We start from the raw sequence: 25,551 nt of genomic DNA on the forward strand, positions 1-25,551 counted from the left end.
TGTCATGAGGGCCAGATCTGACATAAGTGAGACCTTGTTGGAACGGACCATGTCGGGCCGCGCCATGTGTGTAGCTATTGAAGATTAGGTTCCAGAGATATAAATTTTATAAAGAACACAGACAAACAGCAAATGTATTCTTTAAAAATACCTAAAACATGCTTAAAACGCTAGCATTCATTGGTCTTAAAGGTGCTTTCTTTGTATTTTTCCCACGAGATTCAGGGAACTGGGCAAAGGAAGCTCTGGCCCTCTCCTTCCTTCCCCAGGGGACGGGGGTAGGGGCCTCTGTCCAATAGAAAGAAGAGAGGCTTGGCTCAGTAGCTCCGCTGTGCAGTTGAGAGCCTGGCAAAGCAAGCTATTTCTCCCTCCTCCCTCCACAAGGGAGGAGCCTCAGCCAATGGAGAAAATAGAGGTTTTGCTCTGTAACTCCTGTGCAAGTGGGCAAGCCATGGGGAAGGAAGAGAGGCTTGGCTCAGTAGCTCTGCTGTGCAATTGAGAGGGCCTGGAGAAACAAGCTCTGCCTTCCCCCCTTCATCCCCGAGGGAGGAGCCTCAGCCAGTGGAGGAAGCAGAGGTTTTGCTCTGTAACTCCTGTGTGATTGAGCAAGCTTTGCAAAGCAAGCTGTTATGCAGAATGAAGGAAGAGATAGAGAGAAGGAAGCAGATGACAGCCAGTTGCTCGGGGGCATGATAGGAGCCTTCTGAGGGCCTGATTCAGCCCCCAAACTGTATGTTTGACACCCCTGGCTTGAAATGTAACCATGTTGTTCTATTCATACCAGGGAATCCATCTCAACATGGAGCTTTGTTCCTCCTCTGTTGATTCTCCTGTGAGCTACATTTCTACCCCCAACTGTGCCCTAAAGCCCTCCGGGTGGGCAGAACCTGGCAAGCCAGTTAAGGTTGCCAACCTCCAGGTGAGGCCTGGAGATCTCCTGGAATTACAACTGATCCCCAAACTACATAAATTGCTTATTTATTTATTTAAAACATTTATTCCACCTCTCCTGGAGGGAACGGCTGCTTTGAGGGGCCTTGCAATTAGATATAGTATCAAGAAAAAGCAAGAAAGAACTGAAAATTTTCAAATCTAATGTCACAAGCTGGAGAAGCTGAAAAGAATCTTAGAAAACAACCAACAAAATATGAATTTCAAAAACAAAAGGTGAAAGAAACGCAACACCAATCGAACTTGATTCTTATGGAGGAGACAGAGATTAAATTGAGGTATGCTAGACAAAATCTTTTTGAGCATGCCAGCAAGCCTGGAAGAGGATTGGCTTATAGGATGAGAAAAGAAAAGGCCAAAAAAATAATTACGACCCTGAAAGATGAGAATAATAAAGAGAAAACTCAAAAGCAAGAAATATGTCAAATCGTAGAACAGTTCTATAAAAAAATGATATGAAGATAAGCAAGCTCATAAAATAGATTTAGAAGAATATATCAACCAAAATAATCTCAATAAATTTACAGAAGAACAATGGAAAATCTTAAATGAACCAATAACAATAAGGGAACTTGGAGACGCAATGGCATCTCAAAAGAATGGCAAAACTCTGGGTCCAGGTGGATTACCTGCAGAATTCTACAAAGCTTATGAAGAGTCTTTACTATTACCATTTAAGCATCTTATTGAAAAGATTCAAGAGGAAGGCCAAATACCAGTTTCATGGCAAGAAGCTACAATATCTTTGATTCCAAAAGAAAATAACGATTTGAAAGATATTAAAAACTATCATCCAATCTCCCTTTTAAATGTGGATTATAAAATTTTCGCTGCAATATTGGCACAGCATTTGAAGAAAGTTTTACAGTCTATAATACATTATGACCAAGCAGGGTTCCTTCCTTTTTAATATTCAAAAGGAGAGCCAGTTTGGTGTAGTGGTTAAGTGTGCGGACTCTTATCTGGGAGAACTGGGTTTGATTCCCCACTCCTCCACTTACACCTGCTAGCATGGCCTTGGGTCAGCCATAGCTCTGGCAGAGGTTGTCGTTGAAAGGGCAGCTGCTGTGAGAGCCCTCTCCAGCCCCACCCACCTCACAGGGTGTCTGTTGGGGGGGGGAGGAAGATAAAGGAGGTTGTGAGCCGCTCTGAGACTCTTCGGAGTGGAGGGTGGGATATAAATCCCATATCTTCTTCATCATCATCTTCTTCTTCCTAGAAGATATTTGAAAGATAATGTTAGAACAGTTTGTAATATATTGGAATATTGTGAAACTCATCCCAGAGAAACAACTGGCTCTAATTTGTTTAGATGCTGAGAAGGCCTTCGATAATGTTCGTGGGCAATTTATGCTGCAGCAACTGAAAGGCATGGAATGTGGTGAAAACGTCTTGAGAGCAGTAGAAGCAATATACTCTCTCAAAGTGCAAGGGTAACGGCAAACTAACAGATGCAATTAATATTCAAAAAGGTACAAGAGAAGGCTGTCCATTGTCACCTCTTTTTATCTTATCTCTAGAGGTACTGAATAACCAAATAAGGGAAGATACAAGCATAAAGGGAGCTGTGATAAAAGATGAACCATATAAACGCAGAGCCTTCGCAGATGACCTAGTCTTTATACTAGAGCAACCGATAGACTCAACAGACTGTCTCATAAACAAGATTAAACAATTTGGCTACTGGGCAGGATTGAAGTTTAACTACCACAAAACAAAATTTTTGACAAAGAATATGACGATTAAACAAATTCAGTCTTTCCAGCAAAAATCAGGGGGTTTTGTATGCGAAAAGAATTAAATATCTAGGTGTTTTTATTTCAAATAGGTGTAGCAATTTAAAAACAGACAATTACGATAAACTACTTAAAGAAATTAAAAAAAAAGATTTGGAAAAATGGCATGACTTGAATCTATCCTTAATGGAAAGAATAGCCTTAATAAAGATGAATATCTTTCAAGGCTACTATTCCTGTTTCAAACTATTCCAGTATTTTTAAATAGTGGATTTTTTCAAGAACTTTAAAATTTTTCTTTAAAAATTGCTGACCTAGTTAATTTAACATTGAGCTTCCACAGTCTGTCCCATTCTTCTAATGTAATATTATGACCAACATTTTTTGCCTATTGAACCATACAGTCTTTTACAACTTCGTCTTGTGTCTTCATCTGAAGTAGATATGCATATAATTTGGAGATTAGCTTTTCCTGGGGACCCAAAAATATTTTGTCAAATGAGTACTGTTCTGTATTGAAACCTGTCTGTATTGAAACCTGTATTGAAAGATGGTCCTCTAAATATATTTGGCAAGGCAAAAAACCTAGAATCAAACTAAAGACCTTGCAAGACTCTAAATTAAGAGTAGGTAATGGGCCTTCCAGACTGGCAATTGTATTACAAAGCTTCTGTGCTTCTGTGGGTAAGAGACTGGATACTCCTGAATGATAAGAGACCATTATTGTTAGAGGGACATGATCTCACCGTGGGGTGGCATGCGTATCTATGGTATCAAAGACTTGAAGGCCATTCTTATTTTAAGAATCATTGGTTTCGAAAACCTTGTACCACACGTGGTCATGGCTAAAGACCAGAATTTATCAAAAAATTCCAAGAGCGGTCTCTCTAGTAGAAGCATTTACTCATCCAAATCTTTTAAAACCAAATCAGAATTATAGGTACGATGACCTGTTGGGAAAAGATAATCAAGTGAAAACCAGAGAAGAGTTGGAAAATACGGACATCAAAATGAACTGGTGGTTGAGAATGCAAGTTGAATCTAGGTATGCCAAAGACAAGACGACAGGTTTCAACACCAGTTTGGTGTAGTGGTTAAGTGTGCGGACTCTTATCTGGGAGAACCGGGTTTGATTCCCCACTCCTCCACTTGCACCTGCTGGAATGGCCTCGGGTCAGCCATAGCTCTGGCAGAGGTTGTCCTTGAAAGGGCAGCTGCTGTGAGAGCCCTCTCCAGCCCCACTCACCTCACAGGGTGTCTGTTGTGGGGGAGGAAGGTAAAAGAGATTGTGAGCTGCTCTGAGACTCTTTGGAGTGGAGGGCGGGATATAAATCCAATATCATCTTCTTCTTCTTCAATTCAGAACAATACTCATTTGACAAAATATTTTTGGGTCCCCAGGAAAAGCTAATCTCCAAATTATATGCATATCTACTTCAGATGAAGACACAAGACGAAGTTGTAAAAGACTGTATGGTTCAAAGGGCAAAAAATGTTGGTCATAATATTACATTAGAAGAATGGGACAGACTGTGGAAGCTCAATGTTAAATTAACTAGGTCAGCAATTTTTAAAGAAAATGTGTACGAGATGTTTTATAGATGGTACTTGACCCCACAGAAATTGTGTAAGATTTATACTAATATGTCTAACAAGTGTTGGAAATGCACTAAACAGGTTGGTTCTTTTTACCATATGGGGTGGACATGTGAGACGCTGAAGGATTATTGGGAAATGGTACACGAAATACTACAGAAGATTATGAAGACACAGATCCAATTCAAACCAGAACTATTTTTATTGAATATATTTCCTGAGGACTATTCCAAAGACTCTTATCTGGGAGAACCGGGTTTGATTCCCCACTCCTCCACTTGCACCTGCTAGCATGGCCTTGGGTCAGCCATAGCTCTAGCAGAGGTTGTCCTTGAAAGGGCAGCTGCTGTGAGAGCCCTCTCCAGCCCCACCCACCTCACAGGGTGTTTGTTGTGGGGGAGGAAGGTAAAGGAGATTGTGAGCCGCTCTGAGACTCTTCGGAGTGGAGGGCGGGATATAAATCCAATATCTTCATCTACCTCACAGGGTGTCTGTTGTGGGGGAGGAAGGGAAAGGAGATGGTGAGCCGCTCTGAGACTCTTCGGAGTGGAGGGCGGGATATAAATCCAATATCTTCATCTACCTCACAGGTTGTCTGTTGTGGGGGAGGAAGGGAAAGGAGATTGTGAGCCGCTCTGAGACTCCTTGGAGTGGAGGGCGGAATATAAATCCAGTACCTTATTCTACCTCACAGGGTGTCTGTTGTGGGGGAGGAAGGTAAAGGAGATTGTGAGCCGCTCTGAGACTCTTCGGAGTGGAGGGCGGGATATAAATCCAGTATCTTCATCTTCTTCTTCATCTTCTTCTAATAATAATAATAGAAGACCACCTTTGATCTACATACAACTTTTATGTCTCCCTTTCCACCCAACAGGGCTGTCATAGAAGAAAGATATGGGAAAGACCTTCTTGGTTTGTCGAGGAAGAAACCTTGTGGGCAGACGGAGCTGAAGTGAGTTGTCGTTTTTTTTACAATCTTTTTTTAAAAGATCTGACCCAAATTCTGATTTTGGTATAGAATTCAGATAGTGCTTTCCCCCTCATCGAGGATCCTACCTGACCCTGCTTTCTATGATGTACTTTGCGAGGGAGGATAATTTTTTGTTTGGAAGCGTTGCATGAGCCTTGTGGGTGAAGAGGTGAAATTTCCGTTTCCTGTAGACTCGATCAAGTTGGAGTGCCAGGAACTGAATGCCCAAATCCCAGAACGTAGTTCCTGGGAATAAGTAGATGACCTCCAACATGGTGCTCGTGGATGCTATGATGTCCACCAATGCCTTTTTAACCTGGTGTCTGCTAAGTAGAGTTTCCAAACTTCATGTGAAGAAGAAGAAGAAGAAAAGACTGCAGAATCAGAGCGGTTTACAATCTCCTTTACCTTCTTCCCCCACGACAGACGCCCTGTGAGGTAGGTGGGGCTGAGAGAGCTCCCCCAGAAGCTGCCCTTTCAAGGACAACTCCTACGAGAGCGATGGCTGACCCATTCCAGCAGGTGCAAGTGGAAGGAGTTCTCCCAGATAAGCAGGGCCAGCGCTACGGGTTCTGCCACTCGAGGCAGACCCCTGTGCGGTGTCCCCTCCCCACAAGCTCCCTTTACTGTTTTTTTCATGGCATGCGCCACCATGACGTCACTAGAAGTAACATCATTGTGAAGGGGACAGGAGTGCTGCCGCTCTGCCGCTTTCCCCCTGCCGACGCGCTCTTCGGAGGCATCTTTGGAAGCCTCCAAAGAGTGCGGTGTTTTAGCGGTGCCCAGCTGCTTTCGGGTTGAAAGCAGCCGAGCGGCGCCTTCCCATGAAGGTGCCACTCAGCTGCTTTCAACCTGAAAGCGATCGAGCGCCGCTGAAACAATGTGCTCTTTGGAGTGCACTGGGCATGGCGCACCCAGGTGGGGTAGCGCCCTAGGCAGCCACCTACCCCTCCTACTCCCATGCACCAGCCCTGCAGATAAGAGTCCACACACTTAACCGCTACACCAGACTGGCTCTGGAGATCTCCTGCTATTACAACTGACCTCCAGGTGACAGAGATCGGTTCACCTGGAGAAAATGGCCAGTTTGGAAGTTGGATTCTCATACCTCATTAAAAGCCCTCCCCTCAGGCTCCATCCCCCAAATCTCCAGGTATTTCCCCGCCTGGAGCTGGCAACCGTACTGCTAAATGGACTTTGAGCTTATTTGGAGGTTCTAGCAGAAGAGCATGGAACACCTGGAGGCCGGCAACCCACACTGATCCACGGAACTAGAATATAGCAAGAAAGCCATACTACCGTCGAGACATTACAAATCACCGCAATAAAGAATTAATTAATTATCTATTCAAAATCCAGTGTCAAATATATCAAAGTCCAGTAACGCGATAAAGAATTAATTAATAGAAAACATTCACAATCCGAACCACAGTCCGTATAGTCTTAGCTAACGGTGGCCAAACTATGGCTTGGGAGCCACATGTGGCTCTTTCGCACATATTATGTGGATCTGGAAGCCTTCACCGCCCTGTTGGCTGGCTTGGAGAAGGCATTTCTCTTTTTAAATCACTTTGCCAAGCCAACCAGTGGCTTGGAGAATGAATTTAAAGTTAAAGTTGCTTTCTTTCTACCTCTCCTCCCATCTATTGGTTTCCCTTCCTTCCTTCTGGAAGAGCCAGTTTGGTGTAGTGGTTAAGTGTACGTACTCTTATGTGGGAGAACCGGGTTTGATTCCCCACTCCTCCACTTGCACCTGCTAGCATGGCCTTGGGTCAGCCATAGCTCTGGCAGAGGTTGTCCTTGAAAGGGCAGCTGCTGTGAGAGCCCTCTCAGCCCCACCCACCTCACAGGGTGTCTGTTGTGGGGGAGGAAGGTAAAGGAGATTATGAGCTGCTCTGAGGCTCTTCGGAGTGGAGGGCGGGATATAAATCCAATATCTTCATCTACCTCACAGGGTGTCTGTTGTGGGGGAGGAAGGTAAAGGAGATTGTGAGCCGCTCTGAGACTCTTCGGAGTGGAGGGCGGGATATAAATCCAATATCTTCATCTACCTCACAGGGTGTCTGTTGTGGGGGAGGAAGGTAAAGGAGATTGTGAGCCGCTCTGAGACTCTTCAGAATGGAGGGTGGGATATAAATCCAATATCTTCTTCTTCTTCCTTCTTGAACATTCTATGTGGCTCTTAAGTTATGCAAGTTTGGCTACCCCTTGTCTTAGCCAATAACACAGTATAGAATTAATGGTCTTCAGAAATATCTTGAGTTGATACTAATTTCTTTTGTATGTACTTCACAATAAAGTGCTGAATGAAGTGCTGATTTAAATTGTTTGTCCTATAAAATCCAATAAAGTACTCACAAGAACATAAGAGAAGTCATGTTGGATCGGGCCAATGGTCCATCCAGTCCAATACTCTGTGTCATACAGTAGCCAAAAAACCCCCCAACCCAGGTGTCATCAGGGGGTCCATCAGTGGGGCCAGGACACTAGAAGCCTTCCCACTGTGCACCCCCCAAGCACCAAAAATACAGAGCATCCCTGCCCCAGACAGAAAGTTCCATCAATACACTGTGGCTAATAGCCACTGATGGACCTCTGCTCTTAAGAACATAAGAGAAGTCATGTTGGATCAGGCCAATGGCCCATCGAGTCCAACACTCTGTGTCATACAGTAGCCAAAAAACCCCCAACCCAGGTGCCATCAGGAGGTCCATCAGTGAGGCCACTGTGGACCCCCCAAGCACCAAGACTACAGAGCATCACTTCCCCAGACAGAGAGTTCCAACAATACGCTATGGCTATTAGCTACTGATGGACCTCTGCTCCATAGGTTTATCCAATCCCTTCCTGAAACTATACTCAAAGCAATCTTGTGGCAGTTCCTCATTCTATATTAAAATTAAAGCATATGTCATGGATGTTTTGTATAGCCTCTTGGAATAGCTATTGAATTAATTCTTTGTTGGAGTGATTCATAATTTCACCATGGTTAAATGATTTTCTTGCTATCCGCTTAAGAGGTTGGCTACACTACATGAGGCTTTTCAGCCTGAGTTTCCATATAGCTAGGGCTCAAACCTCTTGTGAATTTTCCCCTCCAGATAGTATAAAGATTCTAAGGACTAGGATGGTGTGTGTGTGGGAGTTAGGGTTGCCAATCCCCAGGCGGGGGCAGGGGATCCCCTGGTTTGGAGGCCCCCCCCCCGCATTAGGGTCATCGGAAAGTGGTGGGGGGGGGGAGGAAATGTCTGCTGGGCACTCCATTCTTCCCTATGGAGATCAATTCCCACAGGGAATAATGGAAAATTGATCCACTGGTATCTGGGGCTCTGGGGGCCCCCTGTTTTTTGAGGTAGAGGCACCAAATTTGCAGCATAGCATCCAGAGCCTCTCCCCAAAATGCCCTCCAAGTCTCAAAAAGATTGGACCCGGGGGTCCAATTCTATGAGCCCCAAAAAGAAGGTGCCCCTATCCTTCATTATTTCCAGTGGAGGGAAGGCATTTAAAAGGTGTGCGTCCCTTTCAATGTGATAGCCAGAACTCCCTTTGGAGTTCAATTATGCTTGTCACACCCTTGCTCCTGTCTACACCCCCAAGGTCTCCTGGCTCCACCCCCAAAGTCCCCAGCTATTTCTTGAATTGGACCTGGCAACCCTAGGGGAGTCCAGATCTGGAGTTTTCGGCTCTTGATTTCCTCGATTGCCTAAGTGGATGTTGAAAGAGGTTCATTTCCGGCAGCTTGCCAAGAAGTGGCCACCGTGCTGAGACCTGAAAGTAAAACCGATTCCCCTTTCCCACACCTCTGCTCTCTGCCTCAGCCTCTGACGGTGTGCCTGTATTTTCTGTTTCCTTTTCAGCACCCTGAAAAAAGCCCTGGATGTTTTCAAGACCCGTAAGTAACTTGCGTGAAATCTCATCTGCAAACAAATTTGATTTGAAAACAAATCAGATGGTATCATCCCGCCGCTGTATAAATTGATGGTGCGGCTTCATTTGGAGTCCTGTGCTCAATTCCGGTCACCGCACCTCAAAAAAAGATACTATAGCTCTGGAAAAAGTGCAGAAAAGGGCAACTAGAATGATTCAAGGGTTGGAACACTTTCCCTGTGAAGAAAGGGTAAAGCGCTTGGGGCTCTTTAGCTTGGAGAAATGTCGACTCAGAGGTGACATGATAGAGGTTTACGAGATTATGCATGGGATGGAGAAAGTAGAGAAAGAAGTACTTTTCTTCCTTTCTCACAATACGAGAACTTGTGGGCACGCCATGAAATTGCTGAGCAATCAGGTTAGAAGGAAGTCCTTCTTCACCCAAAGAGTGATTGACACATGGAATTCACTGGAGGTGGTGGCGGCTACAAGCATAGCCAGCTTTAAGAGGGGATTGGATAAGCATATGGAGCAGAGGTCCATCAGTGGCTATTAGCCACAAGGTATAGATGGAACTCTCTGTCTGGGGCATGTAATGCTCTTTATTCTTGGTTCTGAGGGGAGCAACAGTGGGAGGGCTTCTAGTGTCTTGGCCCCACTAGTGGACCTCCTGATGGCACCTGGTTTTTTTGGCCGCTGAGTGACACAGAGTGTTGGGCTGGATGCGACAATCCAACATGGACCTGGACTGGATGGGCCTGATCCAATATGGCTTCTCTTATATCTAGATCTTCATGTCACCTTGAAGATATTCAGAATGCTTGATGGCTCAGAAGAGCTGGGGATCGTCACATGTCATATTATTTGGGGAGTTGTAGTGCCCTCACCCACAGCCGCCCTGAGCCTGCTCCGGCGGGGAGGGCGGGATATAAATAAAAAATTGATGAAAAATACAGATGGATAATCCATTTAAGGTTAAAGTAGCTTCCTTTCCCCCTCCCCCATTTGTTTCTCTCCCTCCTTCCAGTTTGGTGTAGTGGTTAAGTGCGCGGACTCTTATCTGGGAGAACCGGGTCTGATTCCCCACTCCTCCACTCGCACCTGTTGGAATGTCCTTGGCTCAGCCATAGCTGTTGTAGGAGTTGTCCTTGAAAGGGCAGCTGCTGTGAGAGCCCTCTCAGCCCCACACACCTCACAGAGTGTCTGTTGTGGGGGGAGAAGATAAAGGAGATTGTAAGCCGTTCTGAGTCTCTGATTCAGAGAGAAGGGCGGGGTAGAAATCTGCAATTCTTCTTTTCCTTCCTTCCTTCCTCCCTCCAAACTGAATGGTGTGGTCTGAACTTAAGATCTGTTATTGTGGAATATCTGCTGCGCTCCAGCTAGGGTTGCCAAGTGCAATTCAAGAAATATCTGGGAACTTTGGGGTGGAGCCAGGAGACATTAGGGGTGGAGCCAAGATCAAGGCTGTGACAAGCATAACTGAACTCCAAAGGGAGTTCTGGCCATCACATTTAAAGGGACGGCACACCTTTTCAATTCTTTCCTTCCATAGGAAATAATGAAGGATAGGGGCTCATAGAATTGGACCCCCTGGTCCAATCTTTTTGAAACTTGGGGGGTATTTTGGGGAGAGGCACTAGATGCTATACTGAAAATTTGGTGCCTCTACCCCAAAAAACAGCTCCCCCAGAGCCCCAGATACCTGCAGATCAATTCTCCATGATTTTCTATGGGAATAAATCTCCATAGGGAATAACAGAGTTCCCAGCAGACATTTCCTTCCCCTCCCCCCGCTTTCTGACGACCCTGAAGCGGGGGGAGGGCCTCCAAACCAGGGGATCCCCTGCCCCCACCTGGAGATTGGCAACCCTAGCTCCCGCTGGAGGTTGGTAACCCTACCTAGGGCTGAATGTACTGGTTCTGCACAAAGATCTTTCTGACCTGGACAGCTGTTGGAAAGAGTACTTAGGGTCTGATTGTACCCGCCCCGGCTGATAGGGATACAAAGACGGTGTGAATCAGACTTCCCCGACACCCGATGATGCAACCGTGGTCGTGGTTGCGTTCCAAAATATGCCACATCTCTTTTCTGGAGGTTGCAATGATGGGGTTCTCAAAAGCTAGTGGTATTCTAGGAACTCTATTTTTCCCCCTCAGCAATGGGTGTGATGCATAGGTTCTTGGAAAACTGCTGACCGCAAGACTGTCTTGGGGTATCGCAGTGTAGGAGTTTCCCACATACTTTCAGGAAGATCGAACCAGAGTCTTGTAGCAGTTAAAGAGCTAGACTGGAATCTAGCAGCATCTTAGAGACCAAAAAGATTTTGGGGGTAGGAGCTTACCGGAATCATAGAATCTTGGAGACCTCCAGGGTCATCTAGTCCAGCCCCCTGCACAATGCAGGGAATTCACAAATACCTCCCCTAGGTTCACAGGTGTAGATGACTGGGGAAGGCAATGGCAAACCACCCTGTAAAAAAAGTCTGCCGTGAAAACATTGTGATGCGACGTCACCCCAGAGTCGGAAACGACTGGTGCTTGCACAGGGGACTACCTTGACCTTTTTAAAGTTCACAGGATCTCCATTGCTGTCAGATGGCCATCTAGCCTCTGTTGAAAAACCTCCAAGGAAGGAGAGCCCACCACCTCCCGAGGAAGCTTGTTCCACTGAGGAACTGCTCTAACGGTCAGGAAGTTCCTAATGTTGAGCTGGAAACTCTTTCGATTTAATTTCAACCCACTGGTTCTGGTCCTACCTTCCGGGGCCACAGAAAACAATTCCACCCCATCCTCTATAGGACAGCCCTTCAAGGACTTGAAGATGGGGATCGTATCACCTCTCAGCCTCCTCCTCTCCAGGCTAAACATGCCCAGCTCCTTCAGCCTTTCCTCGTAGGACTTGGTCTCCAGACCCCTCACCATCTTCATCGCCCTCCTTCTCATGAGCTGTCTAGTTCACAGGATTCTCATCGCTGTCAGAGGGCCATCTAGCCTCTGTTTCAAAACCTCCAAGGAAGGAGAGCCCACCACCTCCCGAGGAAGCCCCAGCAAGCCCTCCACCTCTCGTGAAGCCTCAGCAAAGTTGGGTGTGGGGGGCGTCGCAGTGACATCCCTTCATTTGACACTGGGTGCGGGGAGGCGCTGGTGCAGGATTCTGCCTTGGGTGGCAGAAACCCTAGCGCCTGGCCTGTTTGCATATTAGGCCACACACCCCTAACGTAGCCAGTCCTCCAAGAGCTTACAGGGCTGTTAGTACAGGGCCTATTGTAAGCTGTGGGAGGATTGGCTATATCAGGAGGGTGTGGCCTAATATGCAAAACAATTCCTGCTACAAAAAAGCCCCTCTTTCCAGCTTTAATTTCCCTACTGAAAAATTGCAAAAAAAAAAAAAAAAGAAGAAGAAAAAGGGAGGGGGGAACTACTTTCACACTCGAGTTGCTTGCTAGGATAGAGCTACCATGCCCTTTTCATAGAATCATAGAGTTGGAAGAGACCTCTAGGGTCATTTAGTCCAACCCCCTGCACAATGCAGGAAACTCACAATCACCTCCCCCTAAATTCACAGGATCCTCATCGCTGTCAGATGGCCATCTAGCCTCTGTTTAAAAACCTCCAAGGAAGGAGAGCCCACCACCTCCCGAGGAAGCCTGTTCCACTGAGGAACCGCTCTAACGGTCAGGAAATTCTTTTGATTGAATTTCAGCTCTTCTGATTCAATCTCAACCCATTGGTTCTGGTCCTACCTTCTGGGGCCACAGAAAACAATTCCACACCCTCCTCTATAGGACAGCCCTTCAAGTACTTGAAGATGGTGATTATATCACCTCTCAGCTGCCTCCTCTGCAGGCTAAACATGCTCAGCTCCTTCAACCTTTCTTCATAGGACTTGGTCTCCAGACCCCTCACCATCTTCGTCGCCCTCCTCTGGACCCATTCCAGCTTGTCTATATCCTTCTTAAAATGTGGTGCCTAAAACTGAACACAACACTCCAGGTGAGGTCTTACCAGAGCAGAGCAAAGCGATACCATCACATCACGTGATCTGGACACTATACTTCTGTTGATACAGCCTGAAATCGCATTTGCCTTTTTAGCCACCGCATCACACTGTTGGCTTTTCATCCTAGAGCTTCAACCTTGCCCTCTTTCTTGCTTTCAGAGGTGGAGAGTGTAGGCCAGAGCCACATCCAGCTGGCCCAGGTGCTTCGGGAAGAAGCGAAGAAAATAGAAGATTTCCGGGAGAAGCAAAAATTCCACCGTAAAAAGGTCAGGAGGGAACCGGGTTTAGGGTTGCCAGCTTTGGGTTTGGGAAGATCGCCAGATTTGGGGGCGGAGCCTGGGGAGGGCAGGGTTTGGGGAGGCGCGGGACCTCAGCAGGGCATAAAGCCATAGACTCCGCCCTCCAAAGCAGCCATTTTCTTCAAGGGGACTGATCTCTGCGGCCTGGAGATCTTCAGGCCCCACCCAGAGGGTGTGTCCCATGAACTGAGACGACAAGAAATGCTGAGGGAGTTCAGTGGCAGGCGAAACAGGTTGTGGATTTAAGCCGGGTTTCAGGCAATGGTGAAGTCACTCTGGTCATCCAAACTCAGTGACCTTGGATGACTCAGCATACGTAGAACACGGCATTAGAAATGCAGTCGTTTCAGCACGGAGGTGGGCCTACCTGTTCTTTGGAACCTGTGTTGGGTGTTTCCCCCTGTCAGACAGACAAAAGCTTAGTGTTTCGCCCTGACCTGGATAGCTCAGGCATGCCCGATCTCGTCAGATCTTGGAAGCTAAGGGGTGTAGGCTTTGGCATGTAATTGGAGGGGAGACCTCCTTGGAAGACCAGAGATGAGAGGTAGGGGCAGGCTTTATTCAGCCACCTCTCTGAATATCCTCCAGGCCCCCAGTAGGGGTCAGTCTCCAGAGGAGGCCGTGATTTCCGGGAGCAGACACACACACACACAATACAAAAATCCCTACTCCTCCCAAAAAGCTTATTTTTTTTGGCAAGGGTCTGTATTTTTGAGCCATAAGTAGGATCAGTCTTCCTGGTAGCTAACTCAGGGGTCTAAAAATCTCAGGCGTCAAGACCCCCATTGTAGGGTTGTCAGCTCCCAGTTGTGAAATTCCTGGAGATTTGGCAGGTAGAGTAAGGCAGGGATTCTCCCACCCTGGAGGTTCCCAACCCACTGGATCCTTCCCCGACATCCATTATTCGCTATGGAGACCGATTCCCAGAGGGTATAATGGAGAATTGATCAGCTGGTATCTGGGGCTCCGGGGGAGCTGTTTTTTTAAAGTTAGAAGCACCAACTTTTCAGCGTAGCATCCTATACCTCTCCCCAAAAGGCCGTCCAAGTTTCAAAAGGATTGGACCAGGGGGTCCGATTTTATGAGCCCCAAAAGAAGGTACTCCTATCCGTTATTTCCGATGGAGGGAAGGCATTTAAAAGACGTGCGGTCCCTTTGAATGTGATGGTCGGAACTCCATTTGGAGTTCAATTGTGTGTGTCACAACCCTTGCTCCTGGCTCCACCCCCAAAGTTTCCTGGCTCCATCCCAGTCTCCTGGCTCCACCCCCAAAAGTCCCCAGATATTTCTTGAATGGGACCTGGCAACTGTACCCCAATGGGCAGTCCCTACAATGCCCTTGACTAAGACATCAAGTTGTAGAACAAGAGGCCTCAAGAATATCTTTAAGCCTTTGCCGCTTCATTACATTTCCTTGTGGTCCAGAATTGTTCTATTTATTCTATTCTGTATGATGAGCCAATATATGTACTTACCTTTCTGACCTCTGAAGAAGACCAGTCTAGGTCGAAACGCGTCAGGTCAAGTTGAGTGGGTTCCCATTGCGGTTTTGTGATTGTACATAGGATAGAGGCTTGGGATGGGCCCTTAGCTTAGGCTTCCCAATCCCCAGGTCCCAGCGGGGGATTCCCCGGTTTTACAGGCTTCCCCCCGCCCCCAGCCAGCTGGCCAGCGGGGGAAGCTCCTACCCCACAGTCACCCTGTACCTCTAGATCTTGAGCAGGACCTGCAAACGGGTCCAGGTTTAAAATGTGTGTGTGCCTTTAAATTGGAGCAGGAAGTACTTCATGGGGAAGGGTTAGCAACAGCAGTTCTCCTGAGAGTGCAGCCCCTCTGTTTGTTTTGCTTTCCTTTCGGGCAAGTGAGTGTGTGTGTGTAAAAGAGCAGCGTAGCCCCTGTACTTTCCAGACCTCGTTGTGGAGGCACCAGAGACTCCTGCTTTGTTCTACGGCTTCAGACCAACACGGCTGCCCTCTTGCACCAGAGACAGCTAAGTGTGTGTGTGAATGAGAGAGAGAAAACGGGGGTTGAGGAGGGAACTCTATTATTCCCTATGGAGACTTATTCTCATAGGAAATAATGGAGAATTGGGTATCTGGGGCTCTGGGGGAGCTGTTTTTTGAGGTTGAGGCACCAGATTTGCATCCAGTACCTCTCCCCAAAATACCCCCCAAGTTTCAAAAAGATTGGACCAGGGGGTCCAATTCTATGAGCCCCAAAAGAAGGTGCCCCTATCCTTCCTTATTTCCTATGGAGGGAAGGGATTTAAAAGATGTGTGGTCCCTTTAAATGTGATGGCCAGAACTCCCTTGAAGTTCAGTTATGCTTGTCACACCCTTGCTCCTGGCTCCGCCCCCAATGTCTCCTGGCTCCACCCCCAATCTCCTGGCTCCACCCCCAAAGTCTCCTGGCTCCACCCCCAAATCCCCAGATATTTCTTGAATTGGACTTGGCAATTTCTATTTTAGCTTTCTACAATAAACTTTAGCTTTCTACAATAAATGCATGCACGTTGGTTTATGATTTGTTTTACAGTTTGCTTTTAACGTTGGGCCCTTTAATTGCATAGTAACCTTTCAGGTTTCTTACTCCAGTTTTTGGGTTAAGTTTCTTGCCCTTCTTTGTTTTTCCTCCGTCCCTACAAAGGTCAGGTGGTGGTGGTGGATTACCTCAGAAAGGCCTCTGCAGGTGTTGGGGAAAACCTTGGAGGGCAGGGTGGAACAGGGCCTTTGGGCCAGAGCGGGCCTGTCTTGCCACACCTTGAATAAAACTTCGTTGGTCTTAAAGGAGCCACGGGACTTGAACTGTGTTTTGCAGCTCCAGACCAACACGGCTACCAACCGGAATCCATATCGGTGTGCAGGGTCACCCATCACCCTTGGCCAATCCAGTTTGCTGATTATGTCGGCCAGTCCCAAAGAACAATAGGAGCCTTCATAAAAAGCCAGTTCCGTTGTCCCCAAAACAGTTCCCCAATGACTGCATTCTAGTCTGACTGCCCGGGATTTCTTGTGTGCCTGGAATAACTTCCTTGTTCTTTTTGCGCTGAAACAGTCCAAAGTTTATCTCTTCGGCATGCTGGTAATAGAGGGACAAACTACTGCATCGGTTATGGCTTCCTTGTTTTGCAGTGGTGCTTCTGTTTGCAATCAGGGCCTTTTTTTGTAGCAGGAACTCCTTTGCACATTAGGCCACACCCTTTGATGCAGCCAATCTTCTTGGAGCTTACGGTAGGCCCTGTACGAAGAGCCCTGTAAGCTCCAGAAGGATTGGCTACATCGGGGGGGGGGTCTGGCCTAATATGCAAAGGAGCTCCTGCCAGAATTCCACCCCTGCTCCTTTGCATATTAGGCCACACACCCCTGATGTAGCCAATAAGAACATAAGAGAAACCATGTTGGATCAGGCCAATGGCTCATTCAGTCCAACACTCTTGTCACACAGTGGCCAAAATTTTTATATATATAATTTTTTATATATATACATACATACATATATACATATATACACACACACACATATATATGCACACTGTGGCTAATAGCCACTGATGGACCTCTGCTCCATATTTTTATCTAACCCGCTCTTGAAGCTGGCTATGCTTGTAGCCACCACCACCTCCTGTGGCAGTGAATTCCACATGTTAATCACCCTTTGGGTGAAGAAGGACTTCCTTTTATCCGTTCTAACCCGACTGCTCAGCAATTTCATCGAATGCCCACGAGTTCTTGTATTGTGAGAAAGGGAGAAAAGGACTTCTTTCTCTACCTTCTCCATCCCAGTCCTCCTGGAGCTTACAGCAGGCCCTGTACGAAGATCCCTGTAAGCTCTTGGAGGATTGGCTACATCAGGGGGGGTGTGTGTGGCCTAATGTGCAAAGGAGTTCTTGCTAAAAAAAACGCTCTGCACCCACAGAGGATGGAGTAGGGGTAGGGTTGCCAAATCCTGTTTGGGAAAATCCTGGAGATTTGGCAATGGAGCCTTGGGAGAACAGGGACTTCAATGGGGTACAACACCCCAGATTCCACCCCCAAAGCCTCTGTTTTCTCCAAGGGAACTGATCTCTGTAATCTAGGGATGAGCTGTCATTCCAGGGGATCCCCAGGTTTGGAGGCCCTCCCCTTTCTTCATCAGGGTCATCAGAAAGTGGGGAGGGGGAGGGAAATGTCTGCTGGGTACTCCATTATTCCCTATAGGGACCGATTCCCATAGGGTATAATGGAAAATTGATCTGTAGGTATTTGGGGCTCGGTGGTGGGGGGTTGTGCTGGTTTTTGAGGTAGAGGCACCATATTTGTAGCATAGCATCCAGTGCCACTCATCAAAACACCCTCCGAGTTATAAGAAGGTTGGACCGGGGGGTCCAATTCTATGAGCCCCAAAAGAAGGTGCCCCTATCCTTCATTATTTCCTATGGAGGGAAGGCATTTAAAAGGTGTGCAGTCCCTTTAAATGTGATGGCCAGGACTCCCTTTGGAATTCAATTATGCTTAAGAACATAAGAGAAGCCATGTTGGATCAGGCCAATGGCCCATCTAGTCCAACACTCTGTGTCACACAGTGGCCAAAAATTTTTTTATACACACACACACACACACATTTATACACACTGTGGCTAATAGCCACTGATGGACCTCTGCTCCATATTTTTATCTAAACCCCTCTTGAAGGTGGCCATGCTTGTGGCCGCCACCACCTCCTGTGGCAGTGAATTCCACATGTTAATCACCCTTTGCTTGTCACAACCTTGCTCCTGGCTCCACCCCCAAAGCCTCCTGGCTCCACCCCCAAAGCCCCCAGATATTTCTTGAATTGGAGTTGGCAACCGTATCCCCAGGTCCCACCTGGAGGGTGGCATCCCTCTCCTTCATGCACAGAGTTCCAGAGGACCTTGACTCTTCTCGAACACAGAGCTAAGCCTCCAGCTCTCGTTCCTGCAGAACAAGGGCTGCAAAGGAAGCATTCAAGCGTGCTTGTGACAGGGGAGGTAGTGGCTGTGTTTCTCTGCATGCCTGCCCGGCCCATCCTGGGCGGTATTCTTCTGCTGCACGTTGTAATCCCTTTCTATAAGTGAGATTCCATTCTGTGGCATCTGGATTTCACTGTGGTTTTGCAAAAGAGCCAGCAGGCTTGGCTCGTAGAAGTCCGTCACAAGGAAGTCGGCGGGAGTTTGTTTTGCAAGGGAAAGCAAACCGACGGCCGCCCTGATTCCTTTTCTTGTTCCCACGCAAGGGGGGAACTTTCTGTTTTTAAAAGGGGAAATAGCGCTTTAGAAGCTTTTGTTTCACAGTCCTTTTCTTTTTCAAAATTCCTGTGCTTCCGTGGAGCAGAAAAGACTAATGCCGGTACTTTCTCCTCTGCAGATTGAGCTGATAATGGACGCTATTCATAAAAACCGGAATTTGCAGTACAAAAAAACCCTGGAAGTGAGTAACCTTTCCCCCCTGGTGCTTAAAATAGGATATTGTATCCAAGCATGTCACCTGTCTGAAGGGCTTTTTTGTACCTCCCCGATGCAACCAATCCTCCTGGAGCGTCCAGTAGGCCCTGTAACAAGAGCTCTGTAAGCCCGAGCTCTCTGCTTATGACCTGAGTTTGATCCTGGCGGAAGCTGGGTTCAGGTAGCTGGCTCAAGGTTGACTCAGCCTTCCATCCTTCTAAGGTCGGTAAAATGAGTACCCAGCTTGCTGGGGGGAAAGTGTAGGTTCTCCAACTGTGCATAAAATATGTTCTCGACGGAATTTCGATCATTATATTTCCCGTTTCGATTAAAATCTTCGTTAAGAGATGCACAGATGAATAATTAAAAGCCTTTACTCTGAGGCGCTCTAAAGCATGTCAGCTTCAAAAATATTTATTTTAATATTGCTTATCTCTGGAGCCTTACAGCCTCTGTAATATTCACGACTCAGTGGTACATACTTTATGCTGGGCCAGTAGTGGAACTTGGAACTTGGTGGTTTGGGAAAAGCGTAGGTGACTGAGGAAGGCAATGGCAAACTGAGCCCTTTTGGCGAGGGCGGGATACAAGTGCAATAAATAAATAAACCACCCCATAAAAAATCTGCTGTGAAAATGTTGTGTTGCGACGTCACTCCAGAGTCGGAAACGACTGGTGCTTGCACAGGGGACTACCTTTACCTTTACCTTTTAAGCTCTTGGAGGATTGGCTAAATCAGGGGTGTGTGGCCTAATATGCAAAGGAGTTCCTGCTACAAAAAAGGCCTGCCTGTCTGTAATATTTGTAGGTGACTTAGAGGCATGTAATGTTTTTACCCTGACCTGGATCTCCTAAGCAGGGTTGGCCTTGGTTAGATCTTAGATCAGGGACCATCAAAAAAGCCCTAGGTTGCTACACAGAAGCAGGCAATGGGAAACCACCTAAGAACATCAGTGAAGCTCTGTGACATTGTGCCCCACTGAGGTTCCTGTCCTCCCCTGGACCATCCCCAAATCTCCAGGAGTTTCCCAAAATGGACTTGGCAACAATAACCTCCATCCCCTGCCCATGGCCAGGGGATACCTAGCAACCCTAAGAACATAAGAGAAGCCATGTTGGATCAGGCCACTGGCCCATCCAGTCCAACATTCTGTGTCACACAGTGGCCAAGAAAAACCAAGCGCCATCAGGAGGTCCATCAGAGGGGCCAGGACACTAGAACCCCTCCCACTGTTGCCTCCTAAGCACCAGACATACAGAGCATCACTGCCCCAGATAGAGTGTTCCACATATACCTTGTGGCTAATAGCCACTCATGGACCTCTGCTCTTAAGAACACAAGAGAAGCCATGTGGATTAGGCCAATGGCCCATCCAGTCCAACATTCTGTGTCACATAAGAACATAAGAGAAGCCATGTTGGATCAGGCCAATGGCCCATCCGGTCCAACACTCTGTGTCACATAAGAACATAAGAGAAGCCATGTTGGATCAGGCCAATGGCCCATCCGGTCCAACACTCTGTGTCACATAAGAACATAAGAGAAGCCATGTTGGATCAGGCCAATGGCCCATCCAGTCCAACACTCTGTGTCACATAAGAACATAAGAGAAGCCATGTTGGATCAGGCCAGTGGCCCATCCAGTCCAACACTCTGAGTCACATAAGAACATAAGATAAGCCCTGTTGGATCAGGCCAATGGCCCCTCCAGTCCAACACTCTGTGTCACATAAGAGAAGCCATGTTGGATCAGGCCAGTGGCCCATCCAGTCCAACACTCTGTGTCACATAAGAGAAGCCATGTTGGATCAGGCCAGTGGCCCATCCAGTCCAACACTCTGTGTCACATAACAACATAAGAGAAGCCCTGTTGGATCAGACCAATGGCCCATCCAGTCCAACACTCTGTGTCACATAAGAACATAAGAGAAGCCATGTTGGATCAGGCCAGTGGCCCATCCAGTCCAACACTCTGTGTCACACGGGCCAAAAAAAAGGCAAGGCTAACTTTTGGCACCCCCCCCCCGCACTGATAACATCATCAAGTCACAAGTGGGGGTGCCCAATTCGGCACCCCCAGAAGGCTGGCACCAGGCAATCACCTAGTTTGCCTAGCGGCAGGACCGGCCTTGGGTCCAGAGACCCCCTGTTATTCCAAGAGCTCTCCAGGCACTACCAGGAGGTTGGCAAACGTAACGTGAGGACACCCTTTTGCAACCTGCTTGTTGTGACCTTTCTAGGCAAAGAGACTCTATGAACAACGGTGCCGGGACAAGGACGAGGCGGAGCAGGCAGTTCACCGCAGCACCAACCTGGTCACCCCGAAACAACAAGAAAAGGTAACTGAGGCAGAATTGCCAAGTTGGAGACCTGCCCCAGAGCTTGCTCACATAGGTGGAACCTGCAGCAAGCCAGGATAAGCTAAAGACATGGTCTGTTGTTTCTGTATTAATCCACCCACTTTTATCCTGTCCTCTTTCTTTCTTTCTTTCTTTCTTTCTTTCTTTCTTTCTTTCTTTCTTTCTTTCTTTCTTTCTTTCTTTCTTTCTTTCTTTCTTTCTTTCTTTCTTTCTTTCTTTCTTTCTTTCTTTCTTTCTTTCTTTCTTTCTTTCTTCCTTCCTTCCTTCCTTCCTTCCTTCCTTCCTTCCTTCCTTCCTTCCTTCCTTCCTTCCTCCCTCTCTCTCTCTCTTTCTCTCTCTCTCTCTCTCTCTCCCTTTCTCCCTCTCCCTTTCTCTCTCTCTCTCTTTCTCTCTCTCTCTCTCTCTCTTTCTCTCTCTCTCTCTCTCTCTCTTTCTCTCTTTCTCTCTTTCTCTCTCTCTCTCTCTCTCTCCCTTTCTCCCTTCCCTTCCCTTCCTTGTATGAAACAGCTTTTATTAAAATTCCAAGGTGAATAAAGATTATATATATGAAACACCATATGATATCCAGTACAAGAAACGTGATGGTATCCAAACTAAACATACAGGAAACAAGGTCTTAAGGAAGTATCAGCATACAATCAAAAGAAAATACTTCAGTGAAGGAAATCTTACTATGGGGAAGATAGCTAGATATCTAAATAAAACCAATTGTTACTTAATAAACCACATGAGTTAATGTAATAACACCACCAAAAATACTGACGACGACATCATCATTCTTGCACTTAGAGGTGAGAGGTAAGGACCTTATAATAGTAGAAGAAAGAAAATAATAATAATGAAATATTTATTCAAAATTAATAATAATAACAACAAATTTAAAAATGTAGTCAGGAGTGGTATGTACGGTTAGACGGAAGGAGATTGTGTTTTCTGAGGCACTCGAGATAGCATTATGAAGTACTCCTTCCCTTCATTCAATTTTCGCAACTACACTGTGAGGTAGACTGAGAGAGAGAGAGACAGACAGACTGGCCCAGGAGTGGACAAACTTGCTTAATGTAAGAGTCACGTAGAATAAACATCAGATGTTTGAGAGCCACAAGACAGGAAGGAAGGAAGAAAGGAAGGAGATGGGGGAGGGAGAGGTGGAAAGAAAGCAAATGCATTCTGCAGGCTGCTGGCCAGTGGGCTCCAAGAGCCACACAATATGTGTGAAAGAGCCACTTGTGGCTCCCGAGCTGCAGTTTGGGCACCCCTGGACTGGCCCAAGGTCACCAGTGCTCTCTTATAAGAACATAAGAGAAGTCATGTTGGATCAGGCCAATGGCCCATCCAGTCCAACACTGTGTCACATAAGAACATAAGAGAAGCCCATGTTGGATCAGGCCAATGGCCCATCCAGTCCAACACTCTGTGTCACATAAGAACATAAGAGAAGCCCTGTTGGATCAGGCCAGTGGCCCCTCCAGTCCAACCCTCTGTGTCACATAAGAACATAAGAGAAGCCATGTTGGATCAGGCCAATGGCCCATCCAGTCCAACACTCTGAGTCACATAAGAACATAAGAGAAGCCCTGTTGGATCAGGCCAGTGGCCCCTCCAGTCCAACACTCTGTGTCACATAAGAACATAAGAGAAGCCATGTTGGATCAGGCCAATGGCCCATCCAGTCCAACACTCTGAGTCACATAAGAACATAAGAGAAGCCCTGTTGGATCAGGCCAATGGCCCATCCAGTCCAACACTCTGTGTCACATAAGAACATAGGAGAAGCCCTGTTGGATCAGGCCAATGGCCCATCCAGTCCAACACTCTGTGTCACATAAGAACATAAGAGAAGTCATGTTGGATCAGGCCAATGGCCCATCCAGTCCAACACTCTGAGTCACATAAGAACATAAGAGAAGTCATGTTGGATCAGGCCAATGGCCCATCCAGTCCAACCCTCTGTGTCACATAAGAACATAAGAGAAGTCATGTTGGATCAGGCCAATGGCCCATCCAGTCCAACACTCTGAGTCACATAAGAACATAAGAGAAGCCCTGTTGGATCAGGCCAGTGGCCCCTCCAGTCCAACCCTCTGTGTCACATAAGAACATAAGAGAAGCCATGTTGGATCAGGCCAATGGCCCATCCAGTCCAACACTCTGAGTCACATAAGAACATAAGAGAAGCCCTGTTGGATCAGGCCAATGGCCCATCCAGTCCAACACTCTGTGTCACATAAGAACATAAGAGAAGCCATGTTGGATCAGGCCAATGGCCCATCCAGTCCAACACTCTGAGTCACATAAGAACATAAGAGAAGCCCTGTTGGATCAGGCCAATGGCCCATCCAGTCCAACACTCTGTGTCACATAAGAACATAAGAGAAGTCATGTTGGATCAGGCCAATGGCCCATCCAGTCCAACACTCTGAGTCACATAAGAACATAAGAGAAGCCGTGTTGGATCAGGCCAATGGCCCATCCAGTCCAACACTCTGAGTCACATAAGAACATAAGAGAAGCCCTGTTGGATCAGGCCAATGGCCCATCCAGTCCAACACTCTGAGTCACATAAGAACATAAGAGAAGCCCTGTTGGATCAGGCCAATGGGCCCATCCAGTCCAACACTCTGAGTCACATAAGAACATAAGAGAAGCCCTGTTGGATCAGCCAATGGCCCATCCAGTCCAACACTCTGTGTCACATAAGAACATAAGAGAAGCCCTGTTGGATCAGGCCAATGGCCCATCCAGTCCAACACTCTGTGTCACATAAGAACATAAGAGAAGCCCTGTTGGATCAGGCCAGTGGCCCTCCAGTCCAACCCTCTGTGTCACATAAGAACATAAGAGAAGCCATGTTGGATCAGGCCAATGGCCCATCAGTCCAACACTCTGAGTCACATAAGAACATAAGAGAAGCCCTGTTGGATCAGGCCAGTGGCCCCTCCAGTCCAACACTCTGTGTCACATAAGAACATAAGAGAAGCCCTGTTGGATCAGGCCAATGGCCCATCCAGTCCAACACTCTGTGTCACATAAGAACATAGGAGAAGCCCTGTTGGATCAGGCCAATGGCCCATCCAGTCTAACACTCTGTGTCACATAAGAACATAAGAGAAGTCATGTTGGATCAGGCCAATGGCCCATCCAGTCCAACACTCTGAGTCACATAAGAACATAAGAGAAGTCATGTTGATCAGGCAATGGCCCATCCAGTCCAACCCTCTGTGTCACATAAGAACATAAGAGAAGTCATGTTGGATCAGGCCAATGGCCCATCCAGTCCAACACTCTGAGTCACATAAGAACATAAGAGAAGCCCTGTTGGATCAGGCCAGTGGCCCCTCAGTCCAACCCTCTGTGTCACATAAGAACATAAGAGAAGCCATGTTGGATCAGGCCAATGGCCCATCCAGTCCAACACTCTGAGTCACATAAGAACATAAGAGAAGCCCTGTTGGATCAGGCCAATGGCCCATCCAGTCCAACACTCTGTGTCACATAAGAACATAAGAGAAGCCATGTTGGATCAGGCCAATGGCCCATCCAGTCCAACACTCTGAGTCACATAAGAACATAAGAGAAGCCCTGTTGGATCAGGCCAATGGCCCATCCAGTCCAACACTCTGAGTCACATAAGAACATAAGAGAAGCCCTGTTGGATCAGGCCAATGGCCCATCCAGTCCAACACTCTGAGTCACATAAGAACATAAGAGAAGCCATGTTGGATCAGGCCAATGGCCCATCCAGTCCAACACTCTGTGTCACATAAGAACATAAGAGAAGCCCTGTTGGATCAGGCCAGAGGCCCATCTAGTCCAATACTCTGTGTCACATAAGAGAAGCCATGTTGGTTCAGGCCAATGGCCCATCCAGTCCAACGCTGTTTCTTCCACCAGGTTTTAGCCCAACTGTCCTAACACGACTATTCTGTATTTCCCCCTCCCCCTTTTCCTTCCAGCTCTTTGTAAAGTTGGCTCAGACAAAGACAGCCCTGGAAGATTCAGGTGAGTCTACCATCCAGGGGGAGAGGGTAGTGTTGCCAGGTCTAATTCAAGAAACATCTGGAGACCTTGGGGTGGAACCAGGAAACTTCGGGAGTGGAGCCAGGAGTAAGGGTGTGACAAGCATAATTGAACTCCAAAGGGAGTTCTGGCCATCACATTGAAAGGGATCGCACACCCTTTAAATGCCTTCCCTCCATTGGAAATAATGAAGGATAGGACACCTTCTTTGAGGGCTCATAGAATTAGACCCCGCCCGGTCCAATCTTTTTGAAACTTGGAAGGTGCTTTGAGGAGACATACTGGATGCTATGCTGAAATTTGGTGCCTCT

The 25,551-nt window shown here is 47.1% G+C and overlaps 1 protein-coding gene across 1 annotated transcript in view; it reads left to right on the forward strand.

The window, feature by feature from the left end:
- The window catches only part of PSTPIP2 (proline-serine-threonine phosphatase interacting protein 2), a 56,295-nt gene that overhangs the window by 9,807 nt on the left and 20,937 nt on the right, over positions 1–25,551 (forward strand). The window contains exons 2-7 of the mRNA XM_060236215.1: positions 5,158–5,235; positions 9,111–9,145; positions 13,280–13,386; positions 18,783–18,845; positions 21,101–21,199; positions 25,177–25,222. Coding sequence (XP_060092198.1) covers positions 5,158–5,235; positions 9,111–9,145; positions 13,280–13,386; positions 18,783–18,845; positions 21,101–21,199; positions 25,177–25,222 — 428 coding nt within the window. The remainder of the gene's footprint in view (positions 1–5,157; positions 5,236–9,110; positions 9,146–13,279; positions 13,387–18,782; positions 18,846–21,100; positions 21,200–25,176; positions 25,223–25,551) is intronic.

The sequence above is a fragment of the Heteronotia binoei genome, chromosome 4 (genome assembly GCF_032191835.1).
Source record: "Heteronotia binoei isolate CCM8104 ecotype False Entrance Well chromosome 4, APGP_CSIRO_Hbin_v1, whole genome shotgun sequence".
Classification (NCBI taxonomy): Eukaryota; Metazoa; Chordata; class Lepidosauria; order Squamata; family Gekkonidae; genus Heteronotia; species Heteronotia binoei.